At 31.4% G+C, this 16,424-nt stretch overlaps 1 protein-coding gene across 21 annotated transcripts in view; it reads right to left on the reverse strand.

Moving 5' to 3' along the window:
- Nucleotides 1-2,243: 2,243 nt before the first annotated feature.
- The window catches only part of LOC107437513 (uncharacterized), a 171,602-nt gene continuing 157,421 nt past the window's right edge, over nucleotides 2,244-16,424 (reverse strand). For all 21 annotated transcript variants that reach the window (XR_015430729.1, XM_087155689.1, XM_087155690.1 and 18 more), the window contains 2 exons: nucleotides 7,391-7,545; nucleotides 2,244-2,595 (listed from right to left, as the gene is read on the reverse strand). Coding sequence is in view for 20 of the 21 variants with exons in the window: in XM_087155689.1 (XP_087011815.1) it covers nucleotides 2,428-2,595; nucleotides 7,391-7,545 (323 nt within the window). In the remaining variant the exon portion in view is untranslated. The remainder of the gene's footprint in view (nucleotides 2,596-7,390; nucleotides 7,546-16,424) is intronic.

Consider the following 16,424-nt stretch of genomic DNA (forward strand, 5'->3'; position numbering starts at 1 on the left):
AACGTCAACTGTGCGCAGAAGGCTCCACGAAGGTGGTCTGTATGCGAGACGACCAGCCATTTGCGTGCCGCTCACATCACGCCATAGGAGAGACCGTTTGCAGTGGGCCCGACAACATGTCCACTGGACGTCAGATCAATGGAGGCCTGTTCTCTTTACGGATGAGTCCAGGTTTAGTCTAGAAAGTGACAGTAGACGTTATTTGATATGGAGAGAACCTGGGACCCGTTATCATCCATCAAACATCCGTGAAAGAGATGCATACGGAAGAGGCAGTGTCTGTGTTTGGGGAGGCATATCCTTAGGAGGGCGCACATACCTCCATGTCTTTCCAAGGGGAACCGTGAATGCTCAGGTTTATCGAGACAACATCCTTGATGCTTATGTGCGCCCATATGCCGGGGCAATTGGTGATTGCTTCCTGTTACAGGACGATAATGCAAGACCACACAGAGCTCGCATTGTTGATGATTATCTTCAACAGGAAACAATTACTCGCATGGAGTGGCCAGCTCGATCCCCGGACTTGAATCCTATCGAGCACGTTTGGGATGCTCTAGGGAGGCGTGTATCTGCCATCAATCCGCCCCCTCAGACCCTTGCCACGCTTGCAACTGCTTTACAAGAGCAATGGCTCTCACTTCCTATTGAACTGATAGACCGCATAATTGAAAGCATCACACATCGCTGTTTGTGCTGTATTGCTTCTAGAGGCAATCATATTCCATATTAAAGGTACTTTTTCTATTGCAAACCGATACTTCCAATTTGTTTATTTTATACATGTGCTAATTTCTATACTACTATTAATGTCTGATAATTTCTTTTTATGTTGTTTAATACCTTACTATGTGTTGTATATTGTGGGTAAGTTTCATAAAATTCCATGTGTAATTTCTTGAGTTATCGCGATTTTTGTGAATTTTCCTTAATTTATGATAACCAGTGTAATTGATTTAGCAAGTATACATGTAATACAAAAATAATAAATACTTTCGTATTAATAATAACATTAAAACTCTTTCGTTTTCATAAAATGTCTTTGGTAAAGAATAGGTGTAGAAATTCTATTTTGGGACTTCAAAAACATACCATTGAAATATAATTAAATTTACTAATACTAATTAAAATACTTCAAAGGAGGAGCTATTTTTAGAATCTTGTCCCTCTTTCACTTCCATATTAGGAAGCATTAAATGATTTTCCATAATGTATAGAGTTAAAAGGCATGTACGACTGGAACCGGTTTACACCATTCTCTGTTAGTATTTAATGCGAGATCAATGGTTTTCGCATGTCTCTTACTGAATAACGCGTGCCAGTAAACATCTGCTGGAACCACCCACAGTTTTGTGCACACCCCTCCCTTGTGGAGTGGTGATGTGAACTGTTATAACCACCAGCCCACCTCTAAATAAACTTTTTTAGAACTTATTATGCCTTATGACTGCATTATTAAAGCTGAATACAACAATGGTAACAGGGATAAAGCCCTGTTACTATGTACATAATATATTGTGAAAAGTGATTATTCAAATTCAAAATTCACGCATCGTAATATCGTATAAAAAATGAGTTTTTTTTTAAAAATCATGCAGAATTTCATAGCAATAACTGTTGAAGAGGTGATCGAGAAACAAAATAAATTTACAATGAAATCTAAGCAAATGGAGCGCATTAAAAAGTGATGACTCAAATTTGCAATTCAAAATTTTTTATTTTATTTATTTATTAAGAAAAAATCTGTGTTCAGAAGCTACCGTGGGCTGCAAGTTGTCAACCCAATTTATGCTCAAAAACATCGCTAGGAGTACAGAAAAGTCTCCTTTTCCTGAAAATAGTTGCTTCTTTAGCCTTTTCATGCAAAAAAAAGTTGCCATAGTCGCCTCACGTCGAAAATAGTTGCAAATAGTCGCATTTTAGTCACCTGTTTGAAAGTTTAAGAGCCGCTGCAACTGAACATGCCTAGAAAACCTTGAATGGTCACCGAAACTGCAAATAGTACTTGTTACAGGTCAATTACATACAGTGAATGCAAAAATTCTTCACTAAGGGGTCAAGGTATAAGACTCCTTCTTTTTTAGTATTGTGGTTTAAAATTTAGTTAGAATTATTTTGAGTAATTTTAGTGTTGACTTCAGTTCAGAACTTCCCACTTAATCACATAAAAAATTTTATGTTTTTATTCTTTTGTAATGATTACAAAACAATCGACACACATTATATAAAATTGACATTAGCAGTTTTTAAACAAGATGTAAAAAAGTTATTTTCCCTTTATTAAAAAAGAAACAACATTAAAATATTTACAAATTCAAATTGCACTGTTCCATACTTTATAGTTTCAATAGAATTTGGTAAAATATAAGAAATTTTAATGATATTAATTTGAATTTTCAGAAAAAATGTCAATTCAGGATATTTATTCTATAATTCTTGGCACTCTTTCAGTGTACAATACTGAAATTTTTTATAATTTGACATAACTTCTTTATGTTTCTCATACTCGTCCTTTAATGCGTCAGATATCTTTTCAAGGTTTTCTCTCTTTTTCATCCAATCACTTGATAGATGACTTTCATATGAATTCCATAACTAAAATGTATCAAGATGAAAACATAAATGAAATATAAGTAGTTGTAAAATGCAAGTAAACAAATATATATATATATACATCATAAATTAAATAACCAATCTGTTTTTAGTTAGTTTTCTGCCTTGCTGGTTGAAAGAAATTTATTATTGGCGATCGAAATGGGCTGCAGGGGGCGTAGAGCAGAACTCTTTTCCTATGGCAACACTTCACATGCTTTCCCCATTAGCGTGTGGAAAGTCATAGAGGAAGGAAGTACGTTAGTTTCTCTCTTGATTTTTATATAGATTAAAATCTTTTAAGTTGAAAAACTATATGGAACTGAAAACTACATTAAACATAGTTCTAAGAGAAAAGTATCACGGAAATTTTAAGAAATATTTTCATTAAATAAAAAGGAAAAATATTAAGAAAAGGGAAAATATCGTAGTACATTCCTATACAACTGAAAAGAGGAGGAGAGGGATGGGAGAAGGGCTAAAGGCATGAAACCGGTCTCTCCCCAGATGGCGTATTCGAGTGTTGCGATCGCGAATTAGTACCTGACTTAATTTGATTTTTACAGATTCATTAACATTTTGAAATCCAACAAAAAATGTTTACAATTTACATTATTTAAGTTTGTGAAACAGAGGAAAAACGAGAAAAGAATAAAGGAAATAAAAATTCAAAAAGCGGGGATTAAATGCTTTGTTTTTCAAGTGACTACAGTGAATAGACTGCTTTTGCCTTGCTTGATAGGAGAAAAATATGACTATATGCTCATGCACCAGCAGCATTCTTGTTCACCAGATATTGTTGTTTAATGAAGCCTTAATTCATTACATTAAAAAAATGCAGACATCAAAGTTGGAATTTTTGTGAAGCTTGAAATAAGCTATCAACAGACACAAATGGAATTATAGTAGAAACTACTTATAATGAGCCCACATTCAATGAGATTCCACTTTTAACAAGCAAAATGGAATGTTTTGTTTGCAACAATGCTGTGCATGTTTTAGAATGTAATCTTTTTGCAAGCCTTTTTTTCCCTTTTTCTGATTTAACCACGTAAATAATTTTGAAATCATAGAGTAGCACAGTACATTATTAATAATTTAAAATAATTGTAGGTATTTTGTACATAAATGTTGTTTCAGTATCATTTAGAAATAGTTGCATCATTTTTAAAGCTATCAACATCAGGTACAACCTTCAAAGAAAGAGGAAATGCCACCTAGACTGGGCACCAAGTCAGATCGTTGTTGCATTTCTTCAAAATAAGGCAATAATTTTGAGAGGACTTAAATAGTCTCAGGCAAGTATACCTGAGAGGTTTCAGAAGTATTTCCGGTTACAGAGTCAAATAAAATAAAAGCTCTTTCCAACCCTTACCTAATCTAGAATGCCTACTTTTTATTTTGTTGTTGAAACGCGAAATGAAAATTTTTTATTTTTACCCACAAAATAAAAATGGAATGTAAAACTCTTGCATAGGAGAGCAAAAATAAAATTATTGTAATTAAAATAAGTAGCATAAAGAAATGTGATTAAAATATGCAAAATGAAGCGATTCATGAAAGTTGGATGCTCTATTTTTTTGCACTAATCCAGAATGTTTAGCAGCTGGGAACTTCTAAAAAAAGGGACCAAGGATCCAAATATTTTGAAAAAAAGAAAAAAAAATTTAAAAGCTGTTCATATTGCGATAGTCATACCACCATAGTGATACTCAATATTTATTATATAGATATACCAAATCAAAGTTATGCATGAACAATGATTTGCATTGACTTGGGATCTGCAAAAAATTGATTAATGAAAAACTATACCTTTGTATTGAAGTGATTCAAATTTTCATGAAAATAAATATAAAATGGCACATAAGTTATTAAAATTAAATTATACTGCTAAATGTGAGATAATTTTGTAGATTTGACTTTAAATGATTATAACTTAGTAACCCAGAAATTTTTTTTTTTGAAAATGGGCAATAAACAATGAATCATCTGTTTCATTTCTCAGTTCATCAGTTAAATAATTTGCTTTATCTAATTAGCAGAAAAAATATTAGACACACATTTGAACAAATATATTTAAGTTTTTTTTTTTTTGAGATGTAACACTTTTTTTAATTTTTTTTTTACAATTTTATTTTTGACATCATCATAACTTTCTTTCATTTTATCGGTTTGCTTCAAATCTTCTAATTAGGTCTTGTTGCTTTGGTGAGCATTTGAGACTAAAAAAAATTAATTCCTTTTCAACAAAAACTAAGTAAAGTTTAATTGTCAAATTTTTTTCATTCCTGAAAAAAAAAACCAAAAAACATCAAGATGTGCATTAAACCTTTTTTCTGACATGGCAGTTTTGTTGGATATTGAAACATTACCAAAGGAGGAGAACTCTTGTTTAATTGTAGCACTGCCATGTGATAAGGCTACTGTGATCTACACTACTTGACCAAAAACAGTAAACTTAACTTCACTAGTTGTATTTTTGACAGAATAATTTCCGACTAATACTGGTTAAAAGAACTAATTTTACTAAGTTCTTCCACTTTAAAAATCCTTCACACATCAGAAAGGCAGCAAATGTCCAACGATAATGGTAAAGCTTTGGAATAATTTGGGACTCTCTGGAAGTCAACTAAAAATTGTCTTTGTCCAAATAGTCGGGATTAGATAAAATGATCCCTGGTATTTTTAACTGCCTGTTAAGAATTGTATATCCTGTCATATAAAACTCCTAAGAAACCACGCAAAATTGTTTTTGATATTGTACCTTTATTTTGGACAATTCATTACTTTGCTTCAAGCAGTACTTAAGTTCTGTTAATGGCAATAATTTACCTTCCACGCCTACAAACTATCTTCAGAAATTACATATATCTTACTCTTAAGTTTTAAAAGCATTTCTTTAGCAGGGGTGATAGTGAGTCCAAGTCAAAATTCTGGAAAATTTCTTGGGTTAAAAAAAAAAAAAAAAAAAAAAAAAAAGTTTAAATTGAAAAATTAGAAGAAAAAAATTTAAACAAGGTTTTTTCTTCCTTTTTCTCAATATTTCTTAGCTTACTTAAAATTTTACACATACCTATACCATTTATACATACCTATGATGACCTGGAGAAGTAATTAAAATTTACAAATATGTCTTTCTTTCTTGAGTTTATGATTATAATAACTATTAACTGATAAAAAAAAAGAATATTAATCATGAATATAAGCTTATAAAGTATCTGGCTCTCCCTTACAAACAAATAAAATAGTGTTTTTAAGTTCCACCTTTGAAAATTTGATTTCCGGAAACTTCCGGATCACTGTCAGCGAAAAATCCGCCGGAGCACAATCAGCCCTACTTTAGCATCAAACAATTTATGTACTATTGCTACATCTTTGTGAAATATTTTCAAATAATTCTAAAAAAAGTAGCACTGTCTATTATAAAAAGTAATTTTAACTTATTGTCAGATTTTAGAAGCTTTGCAATACTGATACTGGCCAGATTGTAGCTGAATGTAGTTAGATTGCAAAGGAAAATTTTTTAGACAGTACTCAATGACTACTGCCCATTGCTCAAGAATTCTTGCAGCAGCCAGTCCTAGAGTCAGCAGTCAAAAATAAACTAAAAAATTTGCAGTCCCATCATCATTTTGTCACCCATTGCTTCTAATACTTTTTGAATGACAATATGAACTTTGTGTACAACCCAATGTTGATTAGCGACTTCTTTCATACAGTCACAAAATTTATGTTCATCAATTTAATTACTATTTTTTTGTTAACATTTGGACCATCCTAACTCATTATAAACATATTTTTAAGGGGCAAGTTAGCATTTGATAATGCTACTAAGCTTTGATCATACAAAATTTTGCCATTTGCTTGGCCTAAGTTTGAATAATTGCAAAAACGCTTGGATGTGCTTCTGCACAAGTTTATATACAGTGCTGGTCCAGGGGCAAATTGCTCCGAAAACCAATTTTGCAAGAATTTACTCAATAAACACAAATTCCTCCAAACTGGAAATTGTATAATACCTCACCTGTTTGATAAAAGAATGAAATTTGAAAATTGACACCAGCATAGACTGGTTGTTTGAAAAAACTTTTTTTAAAAAAGGACTTTAAGGACCAAATGATACAAAAAGGTGAGAAAAGCCCCCCCCTCAAAAGGTACTTTAAGGGACCAACTCTAAACGAACTAGAAAATAAGTTTTTCTGAAAATTATATTAAAATTTTAATATTATCAAGCACTAATCAGAAACAATATTGCTTACTACTTGACAGGGATGAATAGGAGGATTCTATGAAATGATATAACCACTGAGGATTTATTTTTATTATCGTAATTTTTTACTTATGAAACAATTACAACGATTTTTAAAAACTTTACAACAATTCAGTCTACTGAAAAGTAAATATTTTTATGCTACTTAAGTTCATATACTTAACAATAAATGTATATTTTAAGTATTTTTTAAAGTTGCTTTTTATGTATTTAACTTGATTTCTGAGAATATGAAACAAAATTAAGGCTTTATGTATTTATTAATAATATTTCTTATTTTAAAGTACTTATTGTTATTATAGTCACGTGTTATTATTTAGTACTTATTATTACAGCTTTTTTTCTGATATGTCAAACAAGTACAGCTTGCTAGTCTCACATTTTATTAAATTAGATTATACTTAATATGGCAGTTCTTCAATCATAGGGTTTTAAACATCGAATTTTAAGATCATTTGATATGTACACAGGACTTGAAATTGAAACAAACAGTATATTAAAAAAAACATTAAAAGTCTAATTGCCAACCTTTTTAGCCCCCGATTTAAATTTTTTTGTAGCCTCCAGTTCTTCTTTTCTTTCCTTAACACGTTTTACCAGGTTTTGTTTACTCCGAACAAGTGATTTACTTGTTAATTGAAGTTCTTTTATCAAACTGAAAAGTTTTTCTTCCATTTCATGTTCTGAAAAAAAATTTACATCTTCAATTTTTATTTATATTTATAACATGAATATTCATTTTTATTAGAAACAACAATTATTCTATATTAAAATTTTAGTTATGGACCTATTATATAACCATGCAGCAACAAATTTCAGTATAAAGTGAAGTTGGAATAACTCCACACATTCTTAACAAAAATATGATGTGATATATCATATATAGTGTAATTTATCACTCAAATTATTTATCAAAGGTTACTCATAATAGACCTGTTACCTAATTATTTTCAGTACATAAATGACTATAGAGTGAATCAAAAAAGTTGCTGAAATTATAGTTAACAGTAGTATTAGAAAAATATGTCACACAGTATCTTTATCTCACATAGCATAGTTTAGTATCCCACATAATATCTTTATAGTAAACAAACTAATTTATTGTATAGCTAATTTTTTTTTCCATTCAGGATCAGGGCTATTGAATGCTACATCATATTGTGTCTTTTTGCATAATTGTATGAGAAAGATGTATTTTTAAACCAGATGTAATCATAATGGTTAACTTTTTGCTAAGTGAGTGTTTAACTATACCCAGCAAACACAATAGGTCGGTAGCTTTGCGGCTCTAGGAAAGTCGGCTATATTGGCAACTGTTGATTATCGGACAACCTTATGTCAGTAGTTTATTGGTATAAAGTTTGTCATATCAGACTCGGGCTATTAATGGGAGTTTTATGTCAGACCAATAATGCATTACACATATTGAATTTGCTGCCTTGTAATTTTGAACCAAATACAGAAGAGAAGGAATCTCCTGGATCAAAAGTATTGGGAGGAGTTTCGCCTAAATGGAGGACTTTTTGATGGAACTAACCCGCATTTGTGTTGCCTTGAAGAGGAAAACCTTTCAAGGTCAGTCTGAGAGCAAGGGGACCCATGATCTGTTTACCACTGAGGATATTTTACATCAGCATTGTGCTTGGTGAGAGCCGGGTGTAGAATTCGAATTGACTAGACATTGCTGGGATTCGAACCAGCAACACCTCATTGGGAAGCAAGCACACTTAATAATGAAAGAAACTGATGAATAATAATGTGAACAATGGATAGCTGTATGAACCCTATTCAAAATACCAAAGAAGTGTCTTTCTTTGCATTTGTTAGGTTTCAAAAATAGTTTGCTTCCTTCCCAGATAGTGGAATCTCTTTCTGAGAATTGAAAAAGGTTAAAGAAAAAAAAAAGCTTGTTGAACTGTTCAGATAATATGTTTTGTTAGGAGACTTTTTATTCAATAAAAAGAATACTTTACTTCCCTTCTAAAATAAAAATTTAATTTTAAGATAATTTTGTTTGTAGAGATGAATTTCAGGTCGGAGGGGAGACACCAGACCAAGAGGAACACCCTGGTCCTCCAGGTTAGGGGTTTGGTGTGGGGCCAACTACCCCCACTGTAAAAAACTTCCAGTTCAGAAACCTCAACAATATGTGGAAACCGGCAGGACTCTATCTAAACAACTTGGAACGGAAAAGGACTTGAAAATTGGCACTTGGAATGTTCGCACCCTGTATAGAGGAGGTGCCCTGAAAAACTTAATTGAAGTACTTGTCAACTATGATATTGATATCCTAGCATCCAGGAGATCAGATGGCTGGGACAAGGTATTTTGGATAGGAAGGATTGCAGAGTTTACTATAGCTGCCAAGAAAAATCTCACCAGTTTGGTGTCAGATTCATCGTAAGCAAAAAAACTAAGAAACTTAGTTATTGATTTTCAGGCCATAAGCATGAGGATCTGCAAAATCAGAATCAGGGGAAGACATTACAATATCACATTGATCTGCACCCATGCACCAATAGAAGGCAAAGACGAGGAGGAAAAGGATATATTTTATGACCTACTTATGAAGTGTTAAGATTCATGCCCTGTCATGCTTCTGCTGAAAGCCTACACCCTGAGACTAATAGAAGCGGACAGAGACTTTTTGATTTTGCTGTTTCAGAGAATATGTTTATATCCAGTATAGCATTCCCACATAAGAAAATACACAAGTACACCTGGCGATTCCCAGACGGTTTAACCTTTAATCAAATAGACCATGTACTTGTAGATACAAGACATTGTAGCAATTTGTCAGATGCGAGAAGCTACAGAGGAGCAAATGTAGACACCGACCATATTCTGGTCATCTCCAAAGTTAGACTTAGGTTATGTAAGAAATTTTATTCTAAGAGGGAAAACACCATTCCTAAACTAGACATCGCTAAATTAAATGATCCCAGCATCCTTAAAGAATTCAAGTGCAAACTATCTAGATCCATTGAACTGGAAAAAGAAAATTCAAATAGCATCTTCGATTGGAACTCAGTTAAGGAAATCATTTTAAAATCAGCATGTGAAACCATTCCATGCTTAGAATGTAGTACCAGAAGAGAGTGGTTTGATGACGATTGCAGGAAAATTACTGAGGAAAAGAACAAAGCCTACAGACTGATTATACAAAAACATTATATCAGAAGTTATGAGGAAAAATACAGGGATCTGAGGAAAAGGGAAAAGAAATTACATAAAGAAAAGAAAAGAGCATATCTAGAGGAATATTTGAGAAAGGAGACCAACTTGAATGTCGTAACTATAGGGGCATTACACTCCTCAATGTGGCATATAAAATATTCTCCAACCTGCTTTTTGCAAGACTTCTCCCTTTTACCAACAAAATAATTGGAGACTACCAATGTGGTTTTAGATCACAAAGATCTACTACAAATCAAATTCACACTCTAAAACAAATTTTAGAAAAAACTAAGGAATATAATATCAAAACTTTTCATTTATTTATAGACTTTAAAGCTGCTTATGACAGCTTTAAGAGAGATAAACTACAGGAAGCAATGGCCGAATTTGGGATCCCTACTAAACTCATTAAGTTAATTAGCGCTACACTAAGTAATATAGGACGCAGGGTTAAAATTCAAAATCAATTATCAGAACCATTTTCAACAGAGAGAGGCCTGTCTACTCTTTAATCTAGCTCTGGAGAAATGTATCAGAGATAGTGGATTAGACCGAAAAGGCACCCTTTGGAATAGTTCAGTTCAATTACTGGCATATGCATCAATGTCATAGGAAGGCCAGAGAGAGCTGTGAGAGAGGCCTTTCAGGCTCTTGAAACTTCTACCACAAATATAGGCCTTACCATCAATGAAGATAAAAGTAAATTTATGGAATCTCCAGCCACAACTGTAAATCATGATCCTTTATTCATAAATGGTTACACCTTTGAAAAGGTTAATGAATTCAAATACCTTGGAACAATGATCAATGACCAAAACAGCATAAAAACAGAAGTAGGTAACAGCATTAAAATAGTAAACAAGTGTTTTTTTGGACTGAGAAAGCAATTAAGATCAAGCCTAATCAGTCAAAAAACTAAAATTAAAATTTACAAAACTCTTATTCTACCTGTATTGCTCTATGCAAGTGAAACATGGACACTAAACGCAGACACTCAGCGTACTCTTGGTGTTTTTGGAAGGAAAATCCTTAGAAATATTTTTGGCCCGGTACAGGAAAGAGGCTGTTGGCGAATCAGATACAATTTTGAATTATATAGACTCTATGGACAGATACAGATAGTCTAAAAGCATCTGTTTCAGTTATAAGTTGAAATTCAGCTCGTGTTTCAAACCTATAGTTTTAGTTTTAATTGCTAATATTATGTTATCTAAACAATCGATTACGGGGGAAAATGACTAAAGTTTGAGTTTTAATGTCTCTTATATATTATTTAAGAGTATATTTTCGTTAAAATTGACGTCGGAGGTTTACACACGCGCATTTAATTGCGAAATCGGCACGGCGAATTCGAAACTTTAATAATTCTATCAATTTAAGTAAGGTATCTAAAATACGAACCCTTCAGTAGTCGGATTTTCAAGGTTGCACTGTATATATAAATCAAAAAACAAACAAAATTAATATATTGTAAAAGTGTATATAAATTTCTTGTTCACTTAACATTTACTAAGAGCTTGGTATCTAACTATCTTGGTAATTAACTTTTTGATCTTGTTTAGAAATATTTAGAAATAAGCCAAATTTCTCAAAAAATTTACCAAGATTTGGATAAAAAACATAAATTTAAATTAGAAATAACTAGAATTGAATTAAAATAAGCAAAATAGAAGCATTTTCTATATAAAATATCAAGATTTGTATCAACAAATTTATATATTAAGAATATGTTTGACACACACGCTCGACTGACACAAAATTTAACTTTATGGTTTTTCTCTTGCATTTACTTTTTTAGAATATTGGCTTTTTTGTTGGATAGTTTCTTGAATCATAAACCTGTATAGAAAATATCCTCCTAGGAAAATATGGAGTTCATTCTATTCAATGTCAAACAAGTGATTTTTCGGCTGCTCACTTTTCTTATCACCTTTAGCAAAAACTTTTACTAAGAGAACTTTAACCATAAAAAAAGTTAGCTTAAGAATATATAGTTAATTAGAAAATAACATAAAAATATATTCTTAAAGCAAACAATATTTAAAAAAAAAAGGAATAAATAAATAATTTACAGAATTACTGAACATTAAATCTGAGTCTCTTTCGGTGTCCTCTTTACCTGGTCCTCGGTGTGATCGCCAGCCTTGACTAAATCTTCTGCTGGGAAAAATTAAATTACTTTCCAAACAACCCAATATTATTTGAATAAGAGCCACAAAAATGTCTGATTGCTAAAAACATGTTGATATACAGATGCAGGGCTCAGCACACGTCTTTGCAAATAAAGTGACAAAATTGTTTTAAAAAGTTATAGTGACTGCCATAAAAACAACAATGTAAACATCCTGCAACATTTAAATAGCCTTAAAAATATAAGAGGTAAAATAAAAAAATTGGTCTAGAAACATTTATTGCTGTAGATATCAAGCATAATTGTGGATTTTATTTTAATTTATTTAACGGCTACTGAATTTTTAAAAAAAAAATCTTTTAAATAAATATTTTCAAATTTTTCATGACTAAAAAAATTACATGTTTGATTTAAGCTACTTTAAAGTATAATACTGAAATAATAGTGAAAGTGTACAGCGAAAATATTAATGCAATCATATAAACATATTTATCATTTGCAGTCATGAGTTGTTACCTAAATGTACAAAATCACATCAAAGTAAACTATTTCTCAAAAATTCAAAATTTGTATGTAATAACCAAAAAATAAATAGCATGTAGCAGTAATAATACCACAAAAAAAATAGGAATACTTCTAAGTTATTTAATTTTATGAGAATAGAAGCGAGAATAAGATACTTTTGTTTTCTTTTTTAACATACAAATCTTATATATACTATTAGTAATGTAATGCATTTTTATGAATTGATGTCATTAATGATTGCAAAAGGTACATCCGTTATTTTGTTTTCGCCTTTAAATGACTTTCTATCAAAGAGGACTTTTTTTACAAGAGTCCTTTGAATGGCATCTTCTCTTTTTCTTTCTTCATCTTCCTCCTTTCTTAATTTATCTTGCAGCATTGCTTCAACCAATTATATTTCTTTAAAATTACCCATTTCTACGCTTTTTTTAAAAATTCGTTTTCATTTTGTTGCTTCATGAAAAAGACAATTGTAATTTTTCCGTTTTGCTTGTTCTCTTCCTCTTTTATCTTTCAGTGCATTCAGACAACTTTTAATGTTTTTTTTTTCTCTAAAAGTCTTTTTTTTTTTTCATCCTGTCGTTTTATTTCATCATTAATTTTCCTTTGTTCTTCCTTGGCAGCTAGTTGTTTTTGTTGCAACAAATAATTCTCATAATCGGGATAAACACTTTGTGCAAAACTTAAAAGTTCTTTCCTTGTAGGCACCAATTCTGGTTTGTTATTGAATGTTTTTAATATATTTTTAACAGTCATTATAGAAGTTAATGTTTTTCCTGACAAAGACGCTTTTTTCAGTTAGAGCTCTTCCAGACATTGAAAATCCTTTTTCAGCTGCTGCATTACCATAGGAAAAAACCAATGTATCTTCAACTACTGTTGACATTAAGGGATAATTAAATTTCTCCAATGAGGTTTTCAAAGGTAATAAATTTCTTCAGTGAACATCTATCTTAACATTTTAAGAAATTTCAGTTTTTAACAGTGAAGTTTTTCATTGATCAACCAATTTAACAACTGAAATATTAATCTGAAGAGCTTTCACAACTTCCACAATATAATGGCTACTATTATGGTTTTACTTTCTTGAGGATGTAAACACCTCAATTTTAATAAACTTGAATAAAATGATATTTTTTCAATTAAGAGCTAATACTGCAGCTTTGTAGCTATCAAAGAATTATGTTTCTCAGAATCACTTAAAGATTTTATTATTGTCATAATGATATCACAACAAACAACTTGTTTAAGAGGAAGATGATTATTTTCAGAGGTTATGCTTTCAACATCTATAACGTTCTGCTTCAAAGCTGACTTGTTACAAAACTTGCTTATTGAAGTACATAAGAGAGCCATTTATCCGGTATCCAGATAACCGGGAAAAATTAAGATCGGTTTTCCCGCCATTTTAAACTAGAACGATTATGAAAAAAAGCGGAAATTGAACTCATCCTTGAAGTTGAGTAGAGGAAAATGTAAGGAAGGGGAGAATTTTTCCCCCGTTTACCCAGAGAAACGTCATTTCCTCCATGACCTTGAAGGTAGGGAAGGGAGGAATGTTTTATTTTCTCCTTTAGGCCATCAATCAAGCTCAAGGGTGTGGCATGCTGATTTCGTTTTCTGTTTGATTTACGAGGGGGTGGGGAAAATGCATTGCATGCATATCAGTGAACAGAAGATGAAAGAGAAAAATATATTTATCTATTTGACATCGATTAATAAAAATAAAATCTTTTTCTTCTAAATAAATTTTCATTCTATGGAAGTGTGGTATCATTTGCAAGTTCTTATTGATGTGTTTTTATCAAAAAAAAAGGAAAAAAAAAGGAGAATTGTTTATTAATTTAAACACAGGATTATTTTATGAAGCAAATTGCAGTTTTGTTTTTTTCGATTCCACTACGTTTGATATTTTTTTCTTTTCACGATAAATTTCGCACTTAATAAATTAATTCTTTTTATTCATAAATTTTATCATTAGGTTTTTTTTTTAAAATTCCGCTGATCTTGCCTTGTTCCGGGTTTTAATATTTATGCTAGTGCCTTTTTTAACTATCGTTTCAATAATTTTTCAAGTGTTTTTATTTAGTAAATTAGTTTTCCTTTTATTTTATCGTTTCCCCCGTATAATTAGGTATGAAATATATTGCGTTATTTAACCATTGGTTTTGTTTATATTAGTTAATTTAGGAATTGTAATTATTTTTAAAAAATAAATACGAGAATTATGTATTTTTTAAACTTGCAAATTTTTTTATTCTTTTAAATGTTATTTTTCTACCAATTTTTTTTTTTTAAAGTTAGGAGTACCTTTCTTTTTTCTCTTACTTTATGCATTACACTTTTTCCTTGTAATTCGGGTTCGATAAAACATCGATTAACGACACTTTTTGGTCGATCCAGAAAACCGGGAAATTCAGACATCCGGGATAGCGATGTTCCCGAGCATCCCGGTTAATTGGTTCTCTACTGTACTTAGCTCGTCATATTTCAGCAACCAGTGGCTTTTCTTGCTGGGAAACACCAGTGAAGCTAGTAAAAATATGGGCACTTGACAAAGCAAAGTACAATTCTGCTTTAACTGTACTCTTTTTAACGGTATATTTTTAGAATGACGACTTGTATTACCTAATGAGCTTTTGCTTTGTGGGATATATTTTTAGAAATAGACAATAGTAGCTGGCCATTACTCAACCATGAGCCTGCAAGCAAATTTCAAAGTTAACCATCTAGAGGAGCAATGTTTGAACATTTTATAATTTGGCACTCATCTTTTTTGCTTGTATTATGGCAAATCCATCAAGATGGCCATCTATCAAAAAAAGAAAAAAAAAGAAAGAAAAAAAAGATAAATTGAAGTTATCAAATCAACTGCATTTTCTCCAAATTCATTCTTGGCAACTCCACAGGAGATAAGGAAGCGAAAGTACAATTGGTGATTAAAATTAAGTTTTAGAAAGTGAAATCTCTGATGTCAGGAAGCTTTTGAAACTCCTAGTGCGGATTTCAATCAGCGAATTCATAGTGCTAATGATAACTTAGGTCATAAACCAGCAAGGTTTGAATTCCTAGGTGCAGTGATTGGCTGTCTTGCATTGCAAAAGGTACTCATTTGCAAGTAGAAGTTCTTTTTTGTCTACACCTACTAATTTCTTCTCTACACCTGCTCCTTTTGGAAGAGTCCTGTTAGAGACAGTAAAATAGTGGGTACAATGGAAGGGGTTAGAAGTTTTTGCTAGGATTAAAAAAAGAAAAAATCGCAAAATGGAAATTTTTATTATAGAAAAGCAAGATAAATGACTAGGGCTCAAAAATAGTGAATAAAAATTACTATGATTTAAAATAGTGACATTAAGTGAGAAAAGTGATTTGTGCCAAGCCCCACAGATGTTCAGTTGATGTACAGATATTCAAATGTAACAGAAATGGAAGTTTGTGTTGTTTAATTATGGTATCAAAACTATATGAATGTGAATCATGAACATAATTGTATGTAAAATAGATAAAATAACCTTATTTCATTGATTGGGGTCTTTTAAAATAAGCTAGAAGTTTTGGCATGCAAAACACTTAAAATTTAGCAATCATTACCAGAGAAGAAAAACCTACCTGCTCATCAAGATAGGCAGTATGTTTCACTTGAATGAATATAAAAATATAATTTATAAAAAAATTTATAATACATACTCATTAAATCACAATTTTAATTGAATAGTTTAGCCCATTGTA

The sequence above is a fragment of the Parasteatoda tepidariorum genome, chromosome 12 (assembly GCF_982258835.1).
Source record: "Parasteatoda tepidariorum strain Cologne lab strain chromosome 12, Ptep-v5.0, whole genome shotgun sequence".
Lineage (NCBI taxonomy): Eukaryota > Metazoa > Arthropoda > Arachnida > Araneae > Theridiidae > Parasteatoda > Parasteatoda tepidariorum.